The 25,972-nt window shown below is 43.6% G+C and overlaps 1 protein-coding gene across 10 annotated transcripts in view; it reads left to right on the top strand.

Moving 5' to 3' along the window:
* ARMC2 (armadillo repeat containing 2) overlaps positions 1 to 24,651 on the top strand; it is a 132,126-nt gene extending 107,475 nt beyond the window's left edge. For 6 of the 10 annotated variants that reach the window (XM_032275089.1, XM_032275090.1, XM_032275094.1 and 3 more), the window contains 5 exons: positions 5,026 to 5,148; positions 5,468 to 5,581; positions 7,870 to 8,002; positions 8,662 to 8,822; positions 23,511 to 24,651. In XM_032275089.1, coding sequence (XP_032130980.1) covers positions 5,026 to 5,148; positions 5,468 to 5,581; positions 7,870 to 8,002; positions 8,662 to 8,822; positions 23,511 to 23,668 — 689 coding nt within the window. In that variant the 3' untranslated portion in view covers positions 23,669 to 24,651. The remainder of the gene's footprint in view (positions 1 to 5,025; positions 5,149 to 5,467; positions 5,582 to 7,869; positions 8,003 to 8,661; positions 8,823 to 23,510) is intronic. The other 4 variants (XM_032275087.1, XM_032275091.1, XM_032275088.1 and 1 more) reach the window with 2 other exon arrangements.
* Positions 24,652 to 25,972: the final 1,321 nt, after the last annotated feature.

The following is a 25,972-nucleotide window of genomic DNA, read 5'->3' as shown; positions in this document are numbered from 1 at the left end:
ATTCTCTCCTGAAATATTTTATCTCCAAAAAAAAAAAAAAAAAAAAGTTTATAGAAGGGCAAAAGTCACCCCAACAGAGAATCACCCTCCTCCACCTTCCCCGTATACAGTTTGACTCCTGGGTGAGTTTCTAAGCCCTGCTAAGCCCTTTCTACACTGGTATCTGGGGATTTCCTACCTGTTTTATCCGCATCAGTGTGAAGTGGTGATCACCTTCCAGGAAAGGCCTCCTGCTTGCTCCGACAGGCCTGGCCGCTTAGGGCAACGCAGGGCCAGGGCTGGGCTGTGACTGTGGCTATAGAAAGGGCCCATGGTCATGCCCATGGCCTGGTGGTGCCCACTGAAGTCAGAGCTGCTGCTGTCCTGTTTACCCTCGGAGCTGAGCACTCCTCCCAGCCGATGGCTCTTGTCACATGGCCCCCTTCCCAGTCACGTGGAAAGGGCACCCCTTGGGTTCTTTTCTTTCTGCCTCCCACTAGCCCTGTACCCTTCACAGGGAGTTGCTTGTGAGGACTTGCCTAGAGAGGCCAGCCTCATTGCATAAGGTCTTTTAAAAATCAATAATGTTGGCCAAGTACAGTGGCCAATGCCTGTAATCCCGGCACTTTGGGAGGCCGAGGTGGGCAGATCACAAGGTCTGGAGATTGAGACCATCCTGGCTAACATGGTGAAATTCTGTCTGTACTAAAAATACAAAAAATTAGCCGGGCACGGTGGTAGGCACTTGTAATCCCAGCTACTTGGGAGGCTGAGGCAGGAGAATTGCTTGAAACCGGGAGGTGGAGGTTGCAGTGAGCTGAGGTCACGCCACTGCACTCCAGCCTGGGCGACAGAGCAAGACTCTGTCTCAAAAAAGAAAAATCAGTAATGTTTTTAGTAAGAACCAGCCTCCTCAGTATGCCACCAGACTCAAGAGATATGATGCCTTAGTGGTAAGTTCAGATTTTCTTATATCCATGAGTCAATTATAGAGGATAGTATGGTTCCATCATGCTTTTTTAGAAGCAGTCTATTGCCCCAGCTAGCTCCAATGGGAACTCAGCAACACTGTGTCCTTGGCTACAGCAGGGTTCTGTGGGAAGTGTAGGATAGTAGGGTCCAATAGACCTGTATTCAGATGTGTGCTCTGTGAAGTCAGGCAAGGTCTTGAACTTCTGAAAGCCTCACTGTTCTCGTCTGACCACTAAATTCACCTATGAAGTTCTAAGCCCCACGTGATGGTATTTGGAGATACGGCCTTTGGGAGATCATTAGGTTTAGATGAGGCCATGAGGTGGGGCCCTTATGCTGGGGTTAGCGCCCTTGTAAGAAGAGACACCAGAGCCTGACCATACAGGCTCCCTGATCTTGGACCTCCAGCCTCTATAACTCTGAGAAAATAAATTTCTGTTGGCTGAGAAAATAATATAATACCCAGTTTATGGTATTATATTATAGCAGCCCAAGGTGACTGAGATAGATGTACCTTTCAAGATTTAATTATTGTGGGTGTGAATTCTTGTAAGTGCATGTAAAACATTATTAGTAGTTGACTTTTGAGGGTTACATGAATGTAAAGTGCCTGGTGCTGTTCATGATAAATGCTTAGCAGCTGTGAGCCCCTACCCCTAGTCCCAGATACCAGACACCATTCCTGCTACCCAAACTCACGGTCCTTTGGGAGGTCAGACACATAAGAGCTACCCTGCATTTTCTAGACAAGCTCATGAATTCCCTACCAAGGCCAGATGAATAAAACAGATCCCCAAACACTGCCCAAGACCTAGAGTCATCAGTCCGGGGCTGGAGGAAACCAGGGCTGCAGACCCTGTGCCCAAGCGTTAGACATTCACCTGAGTTGCTCCCCATCAGCTGTCACTCTGGATGGCCCATCTATTCATTTAATAAGCACTTAATTAGCACCCACTATGTGCCATGCACTCAATAAGCCCCTGAATATGTTTAAACATTGTAACAGCTCTTTAATGTAGGTGCAGTGATCATGCTCACTTCACAGTCAAGGAAACTGAGGCCCAGGGAGGTTAAATAACTTGAGTTCAAGTTCACATGGCCAGTGAGTAGAAGCATAGAGTCTGGCTCCAGAGTCATGGCCAAAGCAAGAGGGAATAATTTTGGGGATCCTGTGTCCCTTCTGCATCACAACTAGGATATTTCCTTATAGTAGAATCCATATTGATAACCAAAATAATTCAGTTCCTTATTCCCTTTCTGTGTACTTAAACTAAAGAACAGAAAGTCAGGTCTTCATTTATTCTTTCTTTTTCCAAGTATCCATAAGTGTCTAGCAGATACTGGGCCTATGCTGACCGCTCTAGCGAGAGGGACCACCACTGGCCGAAGGACCAGTGTACGTCTTCTGCAGCCTACCAATGACTGAGCTTTCCTTTCAACATCGTAATTTATAAAAAGGCAGTTCTCAGGCCGGGCGCGGTGGCTCACGCCTGTAATCCCAGCACCTTGGGAGGCCGAGGTGGGTGGATCACGAGGTCAAGAGATCAAGACCATCCTGGTCAACATGGTGAAACCCCGTTGACCCCGTACAAATACAAAATAATGTTTTGCATTTGTAAAAATACAAAACATTAGCTGGGCATGGTGGCGCGTGCCTGTAATCCCAGCTACTCAGGAGGCTGAGGCAGGAGAATTGCCTGAACCCAGGAGACGGAGGCTGCGGTGAGCCGAGATCGTGCCATTGCACTCCAGCCTGGGTAACAAGAGCGAGACTCCGTCTCAAAAAAAGAAAAAAAAAAAAGAAAAAAAGGCGGTTCTCTTTAATGAACAGGAAAAGAAAGCCAAAAGGGGTGATAGTTAAGTTGGAGAATGTTTAAGAGCTAGCACAGTCCTCTTCCTCAGGTCATAGCCCCCCTGAGAAAAAACTTTGGTTTCATACAAGAAATAAAAGGTACTTCCTATTCAACAGTGGGAAGTGGGTAAGTCATGAGCAAAGGTGTGTGCAGGTGACGAGTGGCCTCCCTTGCAGGCTGGGATGGGGTCTCCAGAGCAGGGGAGATCAGGTGGAGAAGGACTGGGGGCTCTCCCGGTGCTGGATGGACCTGCACAGGAGGGAGGGGAGGCAGTGGCCCATTCAAGCTGTGGTCACTGGCCCATTGTTGCCGGACTCATGATTCTTTCTCTGATTGCCCAGCACTTTTTAAAAAATTATTTTCATTTTTATTTTTGAGATGGGGTCTCCCTCTGCCACCCAGGCTGGAGTGCAGTGGTGTGATCTTGGCTCACTGTAACGTCTGCCTCCCTGGTTCAAGCGATTCTCCTGCCTCAGCCTCCCAAGTAGCTGGAATTACAGGTGTGTGCCACCACACTTGGTTAATTGTTGTATTTTTAGTAGAGATGAGGTTTCATCATGTTGGTCAGGCTGGTTTTCACTCCTGATCTCAAGTGATCTGGCCACCTCGGCCTCCTAAAGTGCTGGGATTACAAGCGGGTGCCACCATGCCCCACTAATTTTTTTAATTTTTTGTAAAGATGCGGTTTTGCCGTGTTGCTCAGGTCGGTCTAATTGCCTGATTCTTGCATCCAACTGCCTGCCCCTCCTCTCCTGGGGCTGCTTCAGAAGCATCTCAGCATATCTAAAGCTGAACTCATGACCTGTCCCTGAACTTGACCCTCTTCCTGTACCCTTAATTCAGGCAATGTGGCCAACATCTACCCAATTACGTAAGCCAGAAACCCAGGGTGTACCCTGGGTGATTCCTCTCCCTCATACCCCCATCCAGCCTCTGCCAAGCACAGTCTCCACTCTGCTGCGTCTCCGCCGTTGCCACGTCCATGCTATGTTGAGGTCACTTGGAGCTCTCCTCTGCACTGTGGCCAGAACCATCAAGAGATGAGTCGGAGACTGGGTGGGAGGCAGGGACAAAACCACGAAGGGCCTTTTGTGCTAAGCTAGAGATCATTCTTGCATCCAGCACTCACTGTGTGCCGGGCACTGTTCTAGAAGCTGGGAATCCAGCCAGGAATAAAATAAACATATCCCTATGCTTCAGGGAGCTGACATTTTAGGGCTGAAAGACAAACATTAAACACCTATGTAATATCAGGTGGTCATATGTGCTATGGAGAAAAAGCAGGGCAAGAGAAAAGAGAACAGGTCCCATTTTAAATAGGGAGGTTAAGGAAAGTATGTACAACAGGGCGTCATCTAAGCAACTGCTGGGAGGATGGAAGGAGTGAGCCAAGTGCCTAACTGGGAGGAGAGTATGTTCCGGAAGGAAGGTCAGCAGTGCATGTGTTCTCGGGCAGGGACATGTTGGCATATTCCAAGAAGCCAAGAGGCCAGTGTGGTTGGCCCCGGGGGTCTGGGAGTAGGAGGAGCAAATGAGGCCAGAGAGGTGAGCCCTGGAGCTGCTAGGTAGGTCCTGTGGGCCAGACGAGGCGGGCTATTCATGGGTTGTGAGGTGGGTGGCCTTATCTGACTTGCTTTTAAAGGATCACTGTGTTGAGAATAGATTTAGGGAGGCAAAAGTGGAAGAAGAGAAGCCAGGAGGCGCCAAGAGATGAACTAGGCGGGTGGTAGAGTAGGCCAGAGGTGTCTTCTGTGTTGGAAAGACAGAGTTGACAGTCGCAGATGTATCATGACCTCGGAGCTGTTCTCTTGGGAGGCGGTGTGGGAAGTAGGGCACAGACTCCACCGAAGAGCCCCTGGGAGAGCCCAAGGACCCAGAAAACTGGCGGGATTAGAGGTGGCTCTGCTCACTGCTGTGTCAGCCCCTTTGCTTTACTTCAGACACAGGGCCCAGATCAGGGGGCATTTCCAGACCCCCTGGCTGCAAGGATTGAGCTGACAGTATCCTCTCCGCTCTGGCCAGGAGCGGGCCTTGCATTTGGGGCATTTCCATGCAGGAGGAGTCGGGGGAAACAAAGTGGTAAAGATGCCTCTCCAGGGCCTTTGCAGGGACCTTGCTGTGACAGCGGCATGCTCCTGGCATTGCTGTTGCTGTAGTTACAGCGTCCTTGGTTCTACTCCTGCAGTGGGTCTTTGACTCCCTTATCCTCCTTTCCTTTCAGAATACAAGTCACTTGATGATTGTGAGGAGCTGGTGATCAATGCTACAGCGACAATCAACAATTTATCTTACTACCAAGTGAAGAATTCCATAATTCAAGACAAAAAGCTTTATATTGCAGAATGTAAGGTTCAAAGTTGGATTTGGATAAATGAGTGCTCATTTGAGGTTTCGATTTTTTTAACTAAACACAGAGCTGCAGACATTACTATCTTCTGCCTTCTGGTACAAAAATGTCTTAGAGCCTGATAATTCTAAGAAATTAGAATGTGGGGAAACTAGAAATGGGAACAATTAGTTTCTTAGTTCTTGCTAAAGTCCCTTACAATTTGCATTTTATTATCATTTAAAAATAATCAGTATTTAGTATGATGTTGATTCCCATTAATCTTTAAGTTAAAACTTAAATTCACCGATTTACCTAATCTGGTCACCAAATCCAGTGCTCTTAAAGCTTCTTGTCAGTAACAACATGGATGGAATCCTGGAGGCTGTGCGCGTTTTTGGAAATCTCTCCCAGGACCGCGATGTCTGTGATTTCATTGTGCAGAACAATGGTGAGTTAATGACACTAGAATTCATAATCAACCGAGTGGTTTTGGAACTTGAGTCATTACAGTGTTATCCTTGTTTCTGCTTTGAGATTTGTAGAGCTACGTGCTTAAGGCTCCTGGCTCAGGTTGCCAAGATGGACCTAGGCAGTGTCCCCTCTCCCTTGTGATTGGCCTTCTGTGTTCCAAGATGGGGTGTGTGTATGTTTCACAGAAACAGTGAAGCTTGAGCCATCACTTCTGTCTGGGGGCATAGACTCAAGAAGACATTCTCTTTTATGTACTAGAATGTCTATTATATTTTGCTTATAATAGCAAAAGGTAGAAACAACCTGAATGTCCCTCAACAGACAAGAGGACAAATTCATTAAATTCATTATGGTATATTCATGCAATAAAATGTTCTCTAGCATGTAAAAGCAATAGGAGGATGTACACAGAGGAATCCCATGGACATAAGTTTTAAAACATACAAAACTATCTTGGGTATTGCTTCTGCATTGGTATTCATGTAGTGATGGTATACAGTATAAAGAGTAATTGGAAATAGTAAACTCCAATTAAGACAGAGTTCAGGCTGGGAGCAGTGGCTCAGCCTATAATATCAGTACTTTGGGAGGCTAAGGTGGAAGGATTGCTTGAGGGCACGAGTTTGAGATCAACTTGGATAATCTGGCTATAGACCCTGTCTCTACAAAAATTAAAATTAGCCAGATGTGGTGGCATATGCTTGTAGTCCCAGCTACTTGGGCAGCTGAGGCAGGAGGATCACTTGAGCCCAGAAGTTTGAGGCTGCAGTGAGCCATGATCATGCCACTGCACTCCAGCCTGGAAGACAGAGCGAGACCCTATCTCTAAAAAAACTTTTTTTTTTAATTTTAAAAGGGACAGAGTTCACCTTTGGAGGAAAAGGGATGTCCAAAGACTATAATTGGATCTATAATGTTACTTATTATCAACAAATAAGAATTTTTCGAGATGGAATTTCACTCTGGTTGCCCAGGCTGGAGTACAATGGCACGATCTCGACTCACCACAACCTCCACCTCCCCGGTTCAAGCGATTCTCCTGCCTCAGCAGGGATTACAGGCATGTGCCACCACACCCGGCTAATTTTGTATTTTTGATAGAGACGGGGTTTCTCCATGTTGGTCAGGTTGGTCTCAAATTCCCAACCTCAGGTGATCAACTCGCGTCAGCCTCCCAAAGTGCTGGGATTATAGGTGTGAGCCACGGCACCCAGCCAGAATTGTATATATTTACTATACATGCTGTTTGGAATGTAATGTTTTATTTCTTACACTGTGGCAGGTACCCAAATGTTCATACCCTTTGTATGTCTCAGATATTTTTATATGTCTCAAATATTAGTATACCTTTACTCTTGATATATCTCAAATATTTCATGTAAGAATAATTTTAAAACGTAGCTCACCATGTTCATAATGGAAAATTTCAATAATACAGATGTAGAAACCAGCAGCAGCAAACATCCCCCATCCTCTCACTACCTGCAGATAACTGCACGTTTGGCTATGCACTCTTTAGCCTCTTAAGAGCACATGTGTGTGTGATGTTGCCTCTGCCAAACTCACTACCCAACCCAGTCAATAGGGCCTGGCTAGAACAGGGCAGCCCCTCTCAGGTGCACAGAGCTGGGAGGAGGCAGAGCACACACTTTACCCACTCTTCCCTAGCCCTTTGCTCAGCCTCTGCTGAGGGATAAGGAAACAGGACAAACATTTCCAAGTTCCATTTCCTAGCAGTAAGGGAAACCGATTCCCCTGAAGCGGGAACCTGTCTTGCCCTGAGATGTCCCTACACTGGAAGGCCTGCCTTGCCACAGGTTGGTTTTCAGCAGTCTGAGTAGCTCTGGGAGACTTCAGGAATGATCCCACCAGGAGCCAGCGCCCTTCTCCAGAGCTGTGTATTTAAAGAGAGCTGCTGCTGGAGGTTTAGGAAAAGCCTTGAGAACAACTGGAAGTTAGATGACTGTCACCTGTGTTCCCTCCTTTCCACCAGCAGGGACTCTTTCACTGCTGTGGAGATGTAGCTGCTGCCTGGGGCAGGTTTCGCAGTGTCTGGGGGTTGGGGGAGCCGGCTCTGGGAGTGGTGGGTATTGGGGAACCCACTGCTGGGTGATGGATAAAGCCGTAGGAAGAATGAGTGAAGTCCCTTAACAGGGGTTCTGGGTTTGCAAATCACTCACCCTTTCCCCTGTACCATTTGTAAAACAAGAGACCGCTGGGAACCCTGGGCTTTTACTGGTCTGCATTTGCTCCCTTCCCTCGTAGTACACAAGTTCATGATGGCACTGCTGGATGCTCGGCATCAGGATATCTGCTTTTCTGCCTGTGGTGTTCTCCTCAATCTCACTGTGGATAAAGACAAGCGTGTCATCCTCAAAGAAGGAGGTGGCATTAAAAAGTAAGTTTCAAGGTGTAGAGTACTACTGTCTCATGATTTGAAGGACATCGTTTTCTCGGGAGCTTGGGCCCCCCTCATCATTCCTGTGGGGCAAAGGTGTTTCAACATTGGGAAGTCCCTAAGCTGAGGCTAAAGAGGGGGTTAGATTCCACTGGACACTTAAAATAGTGCAGAAGTAGGCCGGGAGCGGTGGCTCACGCCTGTAATTCCAACCCTTTGGGAGGCCGAGGTGGGTGGATCACTTGAGGCCAGGAGTTCAAGAGCAGCCTGGCCAACATGGTGAAACCCTGTCTGTACTAAAAAGACAAAAATTAGATGGGTGTGGTGGTGCATGCTTGTAATCCCAGCTACTCAGGAGGCTGAGGAGGAGAAGCGCTTGAATCTGGGAGGCAGAGATTATAGTGAGCCAAGATTGTGCCAGTGCACTCCAGCCTGGGCAACAGAGTGAAACTCTGTCTCAAAAAAAAAAAAGTGCAGAAGTAAATTATTGCTACTTTGTAGCCACTTAAATTTATAGATAAGAAATTATCTTAAGTGATCTCTGGATTATACATAATGCATTTTACATATCACAGAAGGATAATCATTATGCTAACAGTATTAAAATTAAAGACAGATTCTGACCTAATAACTTATCAGTTTGAATTTTATTAACTCAGGTTGGTGGATTGTTTAAGAGATTTTGGTCCTATGGACTGGCAGCTGGCCTGCTTGGTTTGTAAAACTTTGTGGAACTTCAGTGAAAACATCACTAATGCTTCGTCATGTTTTGGAAATGAAGACACCAACACACTCTTACTCCTGCTGTCATCATTTTTAGGTAAGACTTGACTATGATGAATCTGAGTTTTATCAGTGTGAGATAATTTTTTTTCTGTGGCCTGTTTGGATAAATAGTAGTATGCGTTTGGGTGACTCTATTTCTAAGGCAATAGAGTATGTTAAAGATTATTATAATTTGGAACTATCTGAAGAGGCTGAATGTTATTTACAATGGGGACAGAAGGACTTTCAACTCATTAGATACAATCATGATTTTCTCTATGGCTTTTTTTTTTTTTTTGCATTTTCTCTAGAGTGCATAAATATAAGACTTCAGCATAAATGTACATATCCTTTGTTGTTCACAAGGATATAGACATTGTTGTAATTGAGAAAATAGGGCTAAAAGCGACTCAATTAAGTCATGCTTTTAAATGAAGCTGTACATTTTAGTTAGCTACATTAATTATCCTGTGGGTGAGAGCCTGTGAGACTATTTGGCATTACAATGGGGTTTATATCCTTGAAAGGTAGGAAATCACCAATACAAATCCAAGGGAAGAAGATTGTGTTTTTCTTGAGACAGGGTCTTGCTCTGTCACCCAGGGTGGAATGCAGTGGCACGATCACTGCTCACTGCAGCCCTGAACTCCTGGGGCTCAAGCAATCCTCCTGCCTCAGCCTCTCTAGCTGGGACTACAGACACGTACCACCATGCCCAGATAATTAAAAAAATTTTTTTTTTTTTTTTTTTGTAGAGACGAAGCCTTGCTATGTTACCCAGGCTAGTGTCAAACTGGACTCAGGCAGTCCTCCCGCCTGAGCCACCCAAAGTTCTGGGATTACTGGTGTGAAGCACCTTGGCTAGCAGGATCATTTTTTACATTTAAAAAATTTTATAATTTTAGGATAATTTTTTTCATCCTGGGTTAATTCTAAAAACAATGATTTGGGTCAGCAAATGAGTGTTTTTAATAATCCTTTTTCCCCAAAGAGAGATGTACCCATTACTGCTTGGCCACTGTCCTGGATCCGGGAAGCCAAGTGCAAAGGCTCAGGGTCACTCGGTAGCCATAGGTGCTGAGTTTTTAAATCTTGAGCTCAACTTCTCTGCAATCTCAGAAAGCTTAATAGACACCTTTCCTTTGCACTCCTTCACTAACCAGAGCAGAGGCTCCCAATCCTGGCTGCATATTAGACTTACTTGTGGAACTTTTAAAAACACAGATTCTCAGCTGCTCCAAAATTATATTTTATCATCTCCAAGATGAGGATAAATTGATGTCCACCCTGCAGGGTTGTTGGGTGATAAATGAGCAGATATGTACCTAACACAGTGCCTGCCACATAGCAAGTCCTCAGAAGGTGGCTGACGTGCTTTGGAAACTCTTAAGTGTTGTAGCGCTATGCCATTAAACAGGAACTGGAACTCAGGAATTATTTGAAAGAATTGGGTTTGCTAGGTTGATGTGAAATTTGTTTTTTTCCAGGTAAATATAATTTTGTATATTTGTCTTAAAACACAATAAGGAAAAAAAGTGAGCATGTGTTTTAAATCATCGAGGTTCCGAGTCTGCTCCGTGAGCCTTCAGCTGTCTCAGGTTGCAGGGAGCAGAAGTGCACGTTCAGGCTGCCTTCAATCCATTCTCAGTGGTGGTAGAGCATTCAAATCAGCTGTGGAGCTAAAATCCAAAAAACCCAAAACACCTTCCTGGCCCCACCCCTAGCAATTCTGATTCAGAAGCTCTGGGATGAGGCTGAGAACCTGTGTTAAAAGTTCCACAGGTGATCTGATATTATCTAGGCTCCAGAGCCTCTGCTGTTGTTAGCAAAGGAGTTTAAAGGAAGAGTGTACACAGAAGAAAGAAACCAGGAAACAAGATACCACTCAAAGCCTCCCAGAGAGCCAGGCAGGAGCCAGAGTCCCAAGTGACCCCTCAGCAGGCGGCGTCCTGAGCTCTCCCCGGGCACCACCATTCTGAAGACCCAGCTGTGCTGTGTCTGCTGTGAGGGAAAGAATTCTCGCCCCACTTACTCCCTGGAGGCTCCTTCTAGATCATGGCTGCAGCTACCTCCAGGCTTCTACTTGCTGCCCCCCGTGTGTCTGTGTCTGTGTTGCTGGTGCGCCTTCCTATGCCACCTACTCGGGGAAGATACGATTGGCTCGGTGAGTCACTGTCCTGTGGCACAGGGCTTTCCTGTGTAGGCAGCAGCTACCTGGTGACAGGCTATCTGTGGTTTCCTTTGTTACCCAAGTCTGGGGCAATCAGCCATAAATAACAAGGATGGTGAGACTGTGGGGCCAGGGATGGATGAGAAGGAGGTGTGGGCACAGCTGGCTTCTCAGCAGGGGCAGTGTACCTGGAAGGCACTTGGCTTTAGTGGGCCCTGCTGCCTGTTACAGTCACCCCTTGGTATCTAGGGCAGATTGGTTTCAGGGCCTCCCTTGGATACCACACGAATGCCTAAGTGCCTGACATAAAATGGCATAGAATCGGCATTTCACCTACACACATCTTCCTGCACACGTGAAACCATCTGTAGACTACTTACAATACCTGCAATGTGAACGCTATGTAAATGGTTGTCAAACTTCGTTTTTTATTTGCATTCTTTTTGTTGTTGTTTTAAATATTCTCTATCTGTGATCAGTTGAAGCTGTGGGTGCAGGAGCCACGGATGCAAAGGGCTGACTGCGCACCATTCCCAACTTTTCCGTAGCCAAGTGGGGCTTCTGGTCGTGCTTCTCCCGCCTCTGTGCCTTTGCACATGTTCTGTTTCATTTCCTTCCTGCCCATCGCAATCTGCCTATCCCAAGTGCAGGCCCTTCCCATGTAGCTTCTGAAGCCCACAGTCATAGGGTAGTCATAGGAAATATATACTACTTATGTAGTAACCAATCATGCATTGTGTAACTTGTCCTGTAATTATCCTGTATTATTATTTTGTGAGTTTTATCTTATTTCCCCATTCCAACTGAACCACTTAGGAAAAGGATATTGCCTTATACAAAGAAGGTACTTGATAGCTGCATGTGGATTGGCTAACAGTGGTGGTACCTTTGTTTCAATAGTGCTATATCCTTATACAATTATGTTTATTCTATTTTTGAAAGATGTCTCTGAAGCCATCATCTACCTGTCATCATCTAGGTGACAGGTAAGGAAAGTAGGTCTAGGACAGTTAAGTGGCTTGCCTCAAGTCCTATTGTAGCAAAGGCAGGACTTCTCATCTGAAAACAAACATGTAGCCCTGTGTTTTTCAGCTGCTCCGTTACCTAGAACACCCTTACCCCACCCCACCCCATGGAAGGGGACTGTGGAATGGATAACAACAAATAAACACAGGGAGCCAAGCCACTGTGCAGAGCACCCCAGGTTCTCACGCGGTCGAGAGCTCCTCTTCAGGGACCATGGGGACTGGGCTGCCCGGGCCGGGTGGGGGCTGTGCTGCCTCCTGGCTTTTCTCTTGGCAGTGGGCACCCAGACCCTGAATTCTGACAGGGTTGTGGCTGTGTCTGGGCAGTGGGACTGCTACAAATGAAGTGGGCACGTGGGTGAGAGTGTACTTGCATTTCAATTCAGGTAATTGAAACGCTTAAAAAAACAGGTGATTTTGGAAACAGGATGAGCCGTTAAATCACCAAGGCCCATGTTGAAGTATGAGCACTGTTTTTGGAAATACGGGCATGGCAATTTCCGTAGTAATGCAAGCTACCTAACTTTTTCTTGCTGAGTGACTAGAAAAAGAAAAGGAGAAGTGATATATCCTCAACACTGTCGGAATGTTGACAGCCAGTCTGGAAAGTGGCTTTAAAAGAATGTGGTCTGGCCTTGCCGTGAATGTACCTGTGCAACAGTCTTGCATGATCTGTGCATGTACCCAGAATCTAAAATACAATTAGAAAAAAAAAAAAAAAAAAAAAAAAACAGGACGCCTCAGAAAATCCATCCGAAATGCTCAACGTGACTTTGTTGTCCCCCTTTGGCATTCTCACAGTATCATGTATGGGTTCTTGTTTAATGAATTATGATTCTCTACTGGTCCCTGTTTATATGTCCCCTTCAGAAGTGCTTGAGATCTTTCAGGATAAAAATGTTGTTTAATTTACTTAAAAAAAAAGAAAAAAGAATATGGTCCGAAACTTCCCATTATACTGCAGTCCTGTCTTATGAACTCATAAGCAGTGTGTTGATGCCGAAGGTCTTAGTGGCGTGCTCAGCACTCCAGTCTACGGGGAGTCCCTCTGTGGGGAGCTGGCACCTCATGGCCACGTGTGCAGTTTATTGTTGCAAATGGGAAGCCCACTAGGCTGTTGCATGTTCATCATAAGTTATGGGGCAGTGGGCACTTAGGTTTTGTGACAAGGGTAGAGTGGAACCCCATGTTCAAGTTGGAGGATCACATCATCCAACCTATTCTGAAGAGCTATCAGATGCTTCTAGAACATTTTGACAACTTTGCCTGATAAGAGAATGGTCAGGGCAATGATAATTCCTTTAAAAAGCCACTTTGTGCTGAACAGCTAGCCAGGAAATAGTGTGGTGAATAAGGGAAGCTTTTATAGATGCTACAGGACACAAACTTACAATGATGACTGTGTTATAATGATCATTGATAAATGCATATTTTTGAGTCTTTTAATCCTTTGTAATACTTTGCCCCAAATTTTAGTAATTGGAAGTATGCTGTCCCTAAAGAAAGCTTAAGCATGATTGGTTATCTAAATAAGCACTTTTTACACTGCAGGTTATGAAATCTATTTAGTTGGTTGTGACCAGCATCTTTTAAAAATTAAGTAGCAAAGAAAGAAAATATCAGAATATATTATATATAGTAAGGACAAGTATTCTAATATGAAACATTTGTTATTTGTATATTAGTGTCTAGGTGTATGTATACAGAGTCATGATGTAAAATTTTTTACTTACTGTGGAGCAGAGTTTTTAACTTACGATCTTTTTAAGATTTGAATCAAAGGCTGAGTGCAATGGCTCATGCCTGTAATCCCAGCACTTTGGGAGGCCGAGGTGGGAGAATTACTTGAGGCTAGGAGTTTTAGACCAACTTGAGCAACTTAGTGAGACTCTATCTCTACTAAAAGTTAAAAAAAAAAAAATTAGCTGGGTGTGTGTGTTTGTAGTCTTAGCTACTCAGGAAACTGAAGTGGAAGGATCACTTGAACCCAGGAATTCAAGGCCACAGTGAGCTGTGATTGCACCACTGCATTCCAGCCTGGCTGACAGAGTAAGACTCTTGTCTCTTAAAAAAGAAAACAAAACTTAGATGTAAATTTTTACTCAATCAGCCTCTGCTGCTCTTGGCAGGACAAGTCCAAAATTTAATGCCCCATGTTACATGACACTTTTAATGTATGTTGCTGTATTTATTCTGAAACCTTAGACCGCATTTGTCTTACCTGTAGCTGTTTGGCTACTCTTGTTTTCCTGTGTAACCCAATTTAGAATTAGTATGGTTTGAGGGTGGATTAACTACAGGCTGGGCCTGAAGACAAGTTACATGGTTTTCACATTAGATTTTAAAAAGCCACATACTCAACAGAGATTTTGCTTAAAACCACTAAATCCAACCAAAGCCTTAGGAGGAGGAAGGGACTATGACACGCCCAGGCCACACTGCTCAGCTGCCAGCAGCTTGGGAAAGGAGGACTTCTACAACAGAATTCATTTCTTTTTTTTCTTTTTTTTTTTTGAGACAGAGTCTTGCTCTGTTGCCCAGGCTGGAGTGCAATGACACAGTCATGGCTCACTGCAACATCTGCCTCCTGGGTTCAAGCAATTCTTCTGCCTCAGCCTCCCAAGTAGCTGGGACTACAGGCGCCTGCCACCATACCCAGCTAATTTTTTGTATTTTTAGTAGAGATGGGGTTTCGCCATGTTGGCCAGGCTGGTCTCCAACTCCTGACCTCAGGTGATCCACTCACCTTGGCCTCCCAAAGTGATGGGATTGCAGGCGTGGGCAATGACACCTGGCCCAGAATTGTTTCTATACAACAGAATTCATTTTCTATACAACGGAATTTTATTTTTATACAACAATTCACTTTTCAACAAAAGTTTAATGTTCAGAAAATCTAGAAAACAGTAAGCAGGAAGATGGCCTAGAAAATCTGAAATCACTGGCCGGACACAGTGGCTCATGTCTGTAATCCCAGCATTTTGGAAGTCAAAGGTGGGTGGATCACCTGAGGCCAGGAGTTCGAGACCAGCCTGGGCAACATGGTGAAACCCCTTCTCTACTAAAAATACAAAAAACTGGCCTGGTGTGGTCACACACGTCTGTAGTCCCAGCTACTTGGGAGGCTCAGGCACAAGGATCACTTGAACCTGGGATATGGAGTTTGCAGTGAGCCGGCCGAGATCACACCATGGCACCCCAGAGCAGACTCTGTCTCAAAAAAACGAAATGAAATCTGAAATCACTGAGACTAACTGACTCTTCTTGTCTGGAAGTAGCCAAACAGGAAGAACTTTGAAGGCATCACACACACTCTGCACTCTACTCCCTCAGGACCCGGTTATCTCATGGGTGGGGAGATCCAGGTTTGCTTATAGGATCTCCATGGCACTCCTTGCTGAAGTGTTTGTGTCTGCCTGGAACTTATCTCAGAACTGCATAGTTGACCACTTGGTTGTGATGAGAGGAAGGGATAAACTGGGATTCCAGACTCTTTTATCTTATTCTGGGTGGTGACACTAACACCCGTAATGCCAAAGTACACAGTGAATGTACACAAATATTCAGTGTAGAAAATCTGGTATCAACAGAGTCATGAAGCATTTTATAATAGGATTTTAATTGGCCCTATAAAAAAAGTATTGGCAGCTGGGCACAGAGGCTCACGCCTGTAATCCCAGCACTTTGGGAGGCCAAGGTGGGCGGATCACTTGAGGTCAGGGGTTGGAGACCAGCTGGCCAACATGGTAAAACCCCATCTCTACTAAAAAGACAAAAATTAGTGGGACATGGTGGCACGTGCCTGTAATCCCAGCTGCTCGGGAGACTGAGGCAAAAGAATTGGTTGAACCCAGGAGGCAGAGGTTGCAGTGAGCTAAGATTGTGCCACTGCATTCCAGCCTGGGCAATACAGCAAGACTGTCTTTAAAAAGTTGTTGGTAGTTTAAGTAGCAACATCTGTGATTGTTTTAGGATTTAGTGGTTACCATTTAAGAAGTCGGCCTCAGGTCACAGATGTAGGAAGTGGCGGAGCTAATCTGACTGGCAGGTCAGTGCACTTTTCTGAAGTCTGTCACACAGGGTGTGAGGCTTGACATCAACACGTGACATTGCCATGGCAACCAGCACAGAAACCTCAGTGGCCGTTTATCTTCCTACTTGGTTTGAATATATTTATGGTGTTCCCAGAATTCAGCGTGCCCTTGGATTAAGAATCAAAGTTGTACTTTTGCATTTTATTCTTACAAGTTCTTTTCTGCACTACCCATGGACTCACTTGGGATTCTAATACTCCTTGGGATTCACAAGGTCTCCCAGTTTTCAGATATGGAGAGAGTGTGGGGGTGGAAGTTTGTCTTTTCAAAGTACTACTTCCCTGCTGCTTTCAAGCCAGCAAAGTTCTGATTTTCAGTAAAGTTTAAAGTGTCAAATTTACAGAGCTACTATCCTAAAAGATTCCCTGACTCCTTTCATATCTACCCTTTGAAGTAATTAACTTTTCTGTGTACACATAAGGAAGTAACATATTAACATGTCGTTTATTCTGAGAAATTGTGATCTGACTTTTGGATGCAAGCTTACATATAAAAATCTAAGGAATTCGTTGAAATAAGTGTTCAGTTCAATCTAGGATTTTTTAATTTTTTGAGACAGAGTCTCACTGTGTCGCTTAGGCTGTAGTGCAATGGCACAATCATGTCTCACTGCAGCCTCAGTCTCCCGTGCACAAGTGATCCTCCTGACCTCAGCCTCCTGAGCAGCTGGGACCACAGGCACATACTCCCATGCCCAGATAATCTTTTTTTTTTTTTTTTAATTTGTTTATTTTACTTTAGGTGCATACTATATCTGGCATTTCTCCCCACGTTATCCCTCCCCCCCTCCCCCCCCCCTCCGTTCCCCCCCCACCCCCCCCCCCACCGCCCCCAGGGTGCAATGCTCCTCTCCCTGACTCCATGTGTTCTTGTTGTTCAACACCCAGATTTTCTGTTCTAGTGTCAGTTTGCTGAGAATGATGTTTTCCAGACTCATCCAAGTCCCTACAAAGGACACGAACTCATCGTTTTTGATGGCTGTGTAGCATTCCATGGTGTATATGTACCACATTTTCTTTGTCCAGCCGATCATTGATGGGGATTTGGGTTGGTTCCAGGTCTTTGCTATTGTATACAGGGCTGCAATGAACATACGTGTGCATGTGTCTTTATAATGGAATGATTTATAATTCTTTCGGTATATACCCAGTAATGGGATTGCTGCTGGGTCAAATGGAATTTCTATTTCTAGATCCTTGAGAAATTGCCACACTGTCTTCCACAATGGTTCAACTAATTTACACTCCCACCAGCTGTGTAAGAGTGTTCCTGTTTCTCCACATCCTCTCCAGCATCTGTTGTCTCCAGATTTTTTAATGATCGCCATTCTAACTGATGTGAGAGGACATCTCAGTGTGGTTTTGATTTGCATTTTTCTAATGACCAGTGATGATGAGTATTTTTTCATATGTTTGTTGGACTCACATATGTCTTCTTTTGAAAAATGTCTGTTCATATCCTTCACCCACTTTTGAATGGGGTTGTTTGTTTTTTTTTCTTGTATATCTGTTTTAGTTCTTTGTAGATTCTGAATATTAGCCCTTTGTCAGATGGGGAGGTTGCAAAAATTTTTTCCCATTCTGTTGGTTGCCGATTCGCTCTAATGATGGTTTCTTTTGCTGTACAGAAGCTCTGGAGTTTAATTAGGTCCCATTTGTCTATCTTGGCTTTTGTTGCCGTTGCTTTTGGTGTTTTAGTCATGAAGTCCTTGCCTATGCCTATGTCCTGTTGGTTTTGCCTACATTTTCTTCTAGTGTTTTCATGGTGTTAAGTTTTATGTTTAAATCTTTGATCCATCTGGAGTTAATTTTAGTGTAAGGTGACAGGTAGGGGTCCAGTTTCTGTTTTCTGCACATTGCTAGCCAGTTTTCCCAACACCATTTATTAAAAATGGAGTCCTTTCCTCATTGCTTGTTTTTGTCAGGTTTGTCAAAGATCAGATTGTTGTAGATGTGTGGTGTTTATTCTGGGGTCTCTGTTCTATTCCATTGGTCCATGTCTCTGTTTTGGTACCAGTACCATGCTGTTTTGATTACTGTAGCCTTGTAGTATAGTTTTGGCAGTGTGACACCTCTGGCCTTGTTCTTTTTGCTTAGGCTTGTCTTGGCTGTGCGGGGTCTTTTGTGATTCCATATGAAGTTTAAAGTGGTTTTTTCCAGTTCTGTGAAGAAGGTCATTGGTAGTTTGATGGGGATAGCGTTGAATCTATAGATTACTTTGGGAACTATGGCCATTTTCATGATATTGATTCTTCCTAACCATGAGCATGGAATGTTTTTCCATCTGTTTGTGTCCTCTTATTTCGTTGAGCAGTGGTTTGTAGTTCTCCTTGAAGAGGTCCTTTACATCCTTTGTTAGTTGTATTCCTAGGTATAGTATTCTCTTTGTAGCAATTGTGAATAGGAGTTCACTCTTGATTTGGCTCTCTGTCTGTTATTGGTATATAGGAATTCTTGTGATTTCTGCACATTGATTTTGTATCCTGAGACTTTGCTGAAGTTGCTTATCAGTTTGAGGAGATTTGGGGCTGAGATGAACGGGTCTTCTAGATATACAATCATGTCATCTGCAAATAGAGACAGTTTGACTTCCTCCTTTCCTAATTGAATACCCATTATTTCTTTTTCTTGCCTGATTGCTCTGGCTAGAACTTCTAATACTATGTTGAATAGGAGTGATGAGAGAGGGCATCCTTGTCTAGTGCCTGATTTCAAAGGGAATTCTTCCAGCTTTTGCCTGTTCAGTATGATATTGGCTGTAGGTTTGTCATATATAGCTTTTATCCTTTTATGATACGTTCCGTCAATACCTAGTTTATTGAGAGTTTTTAGCATGAAGGACTGTTGAATTTTATCGAAGGCCTTCTCTGCATCTATTGAGATAATCATGTGGTTTTTATCTTTGGTTCCGTTTATGTGATGGATTACATTTATGGATTTGCATATGTTGAACCAGCCTTGCTTCCCTGGGATGAAGCCTACTTGGTCTTGATGGATAAGCTTCTTGATGTGCTGTTGCAATCTGTTTGCCAGTATTTTATTGAAGATTTTTGTGTCAATGTTCATCATGGATTTTTTTTTTTTTTTTTTTTTTTGACATGGAGTTTCACTCTTGTTACCCAGGCTGGAGTGCAATGGCGTGATCTCAGCTCACCACAACCTCCGCCTCCTGGGTTCAAGCAATTCTCCTGCTTCAGCCTCCCGAGTAGCTGGGACTACAGGCGTGTGCCACCATGCCCAGCTAATTTTTTGTATTTTTAGTAGAGACGGGCTTTCACCTTGTTGACCAGGATGGTCTCGATCTCTTGACCTCGTGATCCACCCGCCTCGGCCTCCCAAAGTGCTGGGATTATAGGTGTGAGCCACTGCGCCCGGCCCATCATGGATATTGGCCTGAAGTTTTCTTTTTTAATTGAGTCTCTGCCTGGTTTTGGTGTCAGGACGAGATATTGGTCTCATAAAATGAGTTAGGGAGGATTCCTTCCTTTTGTATTGTTTGATACAGTTTCAGAAGGAATGTAACCATCTCCTCTCTGTACATCTGGTAGAATTCGGCTGTGAACCCACCTGGACCTGAACTGTTTTTGGTTTGTAAGCTATTGATTGCTGCCTCTACTTCAGCCCTTATTATCAGTCTATTCAGGGTTTCAACTTCCTCCTTGTTTAGTCTTGGTAGAGTACATGTGTCTAGGAATTTACCCATTTCTTCCTGGTTTACTGGTTTATGTGAATAGAACTATTTGTAGTAATCTCTGATGGTAGTTCTTGTTTCTGTGGGATCAGTGGTGATATCCCCTTTATCATTTTTTATTGCATCTATTTGATTCTTTTCCCTTTCCTTTTTTATTACTGGCTAATGGTCTATTTTGTTGATCTTTTCCAAAAACCAGCTCCTGGATTTATTGATTTTTTTTGAAGGGTTTTTTTGTGTGTGTCTATCTCCTTCAGTTCTGCTCTGATCTTAGTTATTTCTTGTCTTCTGCTAGCTTTTGAGTTTGTTTTTTTTTTTTTTTTTAATCTTGCTCGTCTAGCTCTTTCAATTTTGACAATAGTGTGTCAATTTTAGATCTTTCCTCTCTTCTTTGGTGGGCATTTATTGCTATAAATTTCCACCTTGACACTGCTTTGAAGGTGTCCCAGAGATTCTGGTAAGTTGTGTCTTCATTCTATTGGTTTTGAAGAACATCTTTATTTCTGCCTTCATTTCATTGTTTATCCAGTTGACACTCAGAAGCAAATTGTTCAGTTTCCAAGTGGTTGTGCAGGTTTGAGTGTGTTTCCTGATCCTGAGTTCTAGTCTGATTGCGCTGGGGTCTGATACACTGTTTGTTATGATTTCTGTTCTTTTGCATTTGCTGAGGGGTGATTTGTTTCCAATAATGTGGTCAGTTTTAGAGTAAGTACAGTGTGGTACTGAGAAAAATGTATATTCTGTGGATTTGGGGTGGAGCGTTCTTATATATGTCTATTAGGTCTGCTTGGTCCAGCTCTGCATTGAAGTTCTGGATACCCTTGTTAATTTTCTGTCTTGTTGATCTGTCTAATATTGACATTGGAGTGTTGAAGTCTCCTACTATTATTGGATGGGAGTCCAAATCTCGTTTTAGGTCATTAAGAACTTGATTTATGTATCTGGGTGCTCCTGTGTTGGGGGCATATATATTTAGGATAGTTAGCTCTTCCTGTTGGATTGATCCTTTTACCATTATGTAGTGTCCTCCTTTGTCTGTTTTGATCTTTGATGGTTTGAAGTCCATTTTATCAGACTAAGGAATGCAACCCCTGCTTTTTTTTTGTTCTCCATTTGCTAGGTAAATCTTCTTCCATCCCTTTATTCTATGTGTGTCTTTGTATGTGAGATGGATTTCCATCTCCGATGGGTTCTGACTTTTTATCCAGTTTGCCAGTCTGTGTCTTTTGATTGGGGTGTTTAGGCCATTTACATTCAATGTTAATATTGTTATGTGTGAATTTGATCCTACCATTTTGTTACTGGCTGGTTTTCTTTCCCATTAGTTGACTCATTTTCTTCATTGCATTTTTGGTCTTTGCCAGTTGGTTTGCTTTTGCAGTGACTGGTACTTGTTCCTTTCCATGCTTAGTGTTTCAAGAGCCCTTGTAGGGCAGGTCTGATGGTGAGAAAATCTCTCAATAATTGCTTGCTAGTAAAGGATTTTATTTCTCCTTCACTTAACGAAGCTTAGTTTGGCTGGATATGAGATTCTGGGTCGAAAGTTCTTTTCTTAAAGGTTGTTGAATATGGGCCCCCACTCTCTTCTGGCTTGTAGGGTTTCTGCTGAGAGATCTGCTGTGAGTCTGATTGGCTTCCCTCTGTGGGTGACCTGACCTTTCTCTCTGGCTGCCTTTAGCGTTTTTCCTTCATTTCAACCCTGGTGTATCTGACGATTATGTGCCTGGGGGTTGCTCTTCTTGAGGAATATCTTTGTGGAGTTCTCTGTATTTCTTGAATTTGAAATTTGGACTGCCTTGCTAGGCTTGGGAAATTCTCCTGGATAATATCCTGGAGCGTGTTTTCCAGCTTGGATTCATTCTCCCCATCATATTCAGGTACACCGATCAAGCGTAGATTCGTTTTTTTCACATAATCCCATATTTCTTGGAGGCTTTGTTCATTTCTTTTCACTCTTTTTTCTCTTGTCTTGCCTTCTCTTTTTATTTCATTGAGTTGATCTTCAATCTCTGATATCCTTTCTTCTGTTTGATTGATTTGACTATTAAAATTTGTGTTTGCTTCACGTAGTTCTCATGCTGTTTTTCAACTCCATCAAGTCGTTTATGTTCTTCTCTAAGCTGGTTATTCTAGTTAGCATTTCATCCAAACTTTTTTTCAAGGTTTTTGGTTTCTTTGCATTGAGTTAGAACGTGTTCCTTTCGCTCAGAAAAGTTTGTTATTATCTACCTTCTGAAGCCTGTTTCTGTCAATTCGTCGCACTCCTCAGTCAAGTTGTTGAGGAGTTGTGATCCCTTGAAGGAAAAGAGGTGTTCTGGTCTTTGATGGTTTCATCTTTTTTGTGCTGTTTTTTTTCCCCATCTTTGTGGATTTACCTGGCTGTGGTGTCAGACAGCTGCTTGAATGAGGTCCCTTGTCTGCCTATGGAGCACTACTGGGTTTCTAGGGAGTCCTTCAGGTTACTAGGAAGCTTACTGTGTCTTTTTGTTTATACTGGGAGATTAGGCCTGCCTCTTAACGCTGACCTGTAGGCGCTGCTGGGTTGTCAAGAATGCCGTCCCATTGCTACATAGGCTTCCTGTGTTTTTTGTTAAAACATGTAGTCCAGTCCCACCCCTCTAGTGGTGGGTTATGTACTTCCTCCCCTGGGCTGGATCATTCAGGGATCATCTCAGACTGTGGCACTGGCTGAGCAACCCCACTAGAGTCAGAGCTTCAGACCTCTGGGGTTTGTGGGGGAGAGTAGGGACCCACCCAGCCGCACCCAGCCATCTCCCCCTTTCAGCTTCCTCTCTCTCCAGTCAGGAGCAGGGGCCCACCCAGCTGCTCCTGCTTACAGCTCCCTCTCCCTCAGGGCCGGGGCGGCGGGGGGAGCGGGGGTGGAGGGGGCGACAGCTCAGTCCGCAGGCTCTTATTCAACTCCGGGCTTGTAATTTCTGGCGCTTGACTGGCAAAGATCCCGTGTTCTGTGTATTGCTGAGGCTTTGGGGGAAGCGCTGTATCTGGACCGAAGTGCCAGAGGGGGAGCCTCCAACTTGCCAGTCAGATACACTTACTGGGTGAAGCAGCACTCCTCCCCACCTCGGTCTGCCCTGAGTGGGCTTTGCTCACCATTGGACCAGACCCATTGAAATATACCTGGTACCTCAGTTGCAGCTAGGAGATCTCTGGATTTCTGCATCTCTCTCGCTGGGTGTTGTACACTGGAGTTGTGTCTAATTGGCCATCTTGCCTGGAAAGCCAGATAATCTTTTAATTCTGTTTTGAAGTGACACTGTGTTGCCCAGGCTCGTCTTGAGCTCTTGGGCTCAAGCAGTTCTCCCACCTCAGGCTCCCAATGTGTTGGCATTACAGGCATGAGCCACCACACCTGGCCAGATTTTTTTGGAAAAAATTTTGCCCATTTAAATTAAGGTACCAAAATATACAAATTTTAAAATAATGGGCTGAGTGAGGTTGCTCACACCTGTAATCCTAGCACTTTGGCACTCTGGGAGGCCAAAGTGGGAAGATCGCTTGAGGTCAGGAGTTGGAGACCAGCCTGGGCAATACATGGAGACCGTGCCTCTCCAAATAAAATGAAATAAAATGATGCATTCATAAAGAACAGAAGAGAGTAAAGAACTTCTCTGAAATCCTATCTTGAGTTATGTTAGTATTAAAAGATGACCCTGGGTGAGTTTAGCTCATATCATCAAAATGAAACTATGTTCAGTAGGATTACAATTCCCAATAATGCTATAATTTAAATTTTTCTAATACAGATGAAGAACTAGCACTGGATGGCAGTTTTGATCCAGACCTAAAAAACTACCACAAACTCCACTGGGAAACAGAATTCAAACCTGTGGCACAGCAGCTTCTAAACCGAATTCAGAGACATCACACCTTCCTGGAACCCCTGCCTGTTCCCTCTTTCTAACACGATGCAGATTAACAGTAGAAACAGGAAGTCACGTCTCCCTCATTCTTAAGAACTGGTAACAAATGTGATTACTTTTTTCAGCATTAACACATATGGAAAATTTTTCAAGAACTGCTTTTAGTGAGTAGCCAAAGTATTTTTTTAAAAAATAAGCATTTATTCTTGTTAGGGTATTATGGAAAAATGAATATACATGTTATATTTCCTGTTAAGAGAAATGTAAGATGAAAATATACGCATTTTTAAGTAAATGACTTTTTCTTCTATTCTCTATTAAATAATTTAGTTCTAGTCTTAAAATCTTGATTTAGCAGTTTTGGAATTAAAGTGTTCGTTAAATGAACTGAGCAGTAAAGGCTGTTCGATTATGAAGAAGGGTAGTCAGCGTGAATGGAACACATTACAACATAGGATCTGTGTTAATTCTTACCGCATCAAATAATAAATGTTCTCTCTAAGTACCAGTATTTTTCTGGTCCTCATAGTAAAGAGAATGAGTAAGCAGAAAATCATAGAGAAAACTGCTTTGGGCCATCTATTCTTTATTAAATAAGTAAAATAGATTAAAACAAGAGTATCTTTTCATTTGAAATAAAATGACTGGACTAAGTCCTCTGAATTGTAACTCTCTGTGTTTGGCAGGTGATGTAATGCATTCGAAAGCATGTAGGCCTAGGTGAATGGTAGACCTGAGCCTGAATCCTTGCTCTCCCCTGCAAGCTGTGTGGGCCTAGAACAAACAAGTAACTTAATTTCTGGAGCTTCAACTGTAAAATGGGAATCATATCTATTTTACTGTAGTGTAGTTTAGAACAAACTATTAAATGGGCAAATGGCGCATCCAGTGTATGATGTGGAGTGGATGCTCAAGAACATGATGATGGCAAGCACTTTATTAGCTTGCTGTGCTTTGTAGGATGAGTTTGGCCTTTGAATAAATGATTAAAAAACAAAAAATTGAGATTACTATTGTTATCCTATACTAGCCAAATGAATATGAGTTGAAAACAAAAATGAATTTACTGGCTCACACCTATAATTCAGCATTTTGAAAGGCTGAGGGAGGAGGATCCCATGAGGCTAGGAGTTCAAGACCAGCCTGGGCAACAAAGTGAGACCTCATCTCAGCAACAACAAAAAGTAAATTTACTACTCTGCTTGGAGAAAGCCTTTTATTAACAGTTGATTTCTTGCCCTACAAAATACCAAGACTCATGGGATAAGAGCAGGCGTCCCACATTGCATGGGTTCCTGAAGCCTATTAGAATAAACTAGCCTGTGATAGAATGTTGTTGCCTGTGATAGAAATTCTTTTTTTTTTTTTTTTTTTTTTTTGGTAACTGAGACAGAGTCTCAGAACAGTCTCTGTTGCCCAGGCTGGAGTGCAGTGGCATGATCTCGGCTCTGCAACCTCCACTTCCTGGGTTCAAGTGATTCTTCTGCCTCTGGGATTACAGGCATGCAACTGTAATCCACGCCTGGCTAATTTTTATATTTTTAGTAGAAATGGGGTTTCACTATGTTGGTCAGGCTGGTCTCAAACTCTTGTCCTCAAGTGACCCACCTGCCTCAGCCTCCCAAAGTATTGGGATTACAGGTGTGAGGCACCTGTGCCTGGCCAATTTCTTTCCTTTTTAAGACTGAATAATATTCTGTTCTATGTATATATCACATTTTGTTTATCCATTCATCTGTCAATGAATATTTGGGTTGCCTCCATCTCATGGCTATTGTAAATAATGTTGCCATGAATATAGGTGTGCAAATACCTCTTTGAGATCTTGTTTTCAGTTCTTTTGTGTATATACGCAGAAGTGATGTCTTAGTTCAAGGTGAGATACAAAAATATCTTAGTTTGGGTGACTTAAATTCATTCCTCACAGTTCTTAAGACTGGCAACTCCAGGGTCAGGGTGCTGGCCAGTTCAGTTTGTGGTGAAGGCCCTGTTGATAGATCATCTCTCATCTGTCTCTCCTTGCAAGGGTTTAATGCCACTCAACCTCCCCGCTAATGACCTAATTACTTCCCAAAGACCATATGGCTTCAACCTGTGAATTTTGGGGGAACACAAATAGTCCACAGCAAGTGGAATTGCTGTATCATATGGGAATTCTATTTCTTATTTTTTTGAAGAAACTCCATAGTGTTCTCTAGAGTGGTGATTATCATTTTACATTCTCACCAATACCACGTAAGTGTTCCAATTTCCCCACATCCTTACCAACACTTGTTATTTTGGGATTTTTAAAAATAGTAGCCATCCTGATGGGTGTGAGGTAATGTGTCATTGTAATGTTGATT

The sequence above is a fragment of the Sapajus apella genome, unplaced genomic scaffold (assembly GCF_009761245.1).
Source record: "Sapajus apella isolate SASKATOON/1434 unplaced genomic scaffold, GSC_monkey_1.0 scaffold6, whole genome shotgun sequence".
Taxonomy (NCBI): domain Eukaryota; kingdom Metazoa; phylum Chordata; class Mammalia; order Primates; family Cebidae; genus Sapajus; species Sapajus apella.
This window is presented reverse-complemented; position numbering and strand designations above follow the sequence as displayed.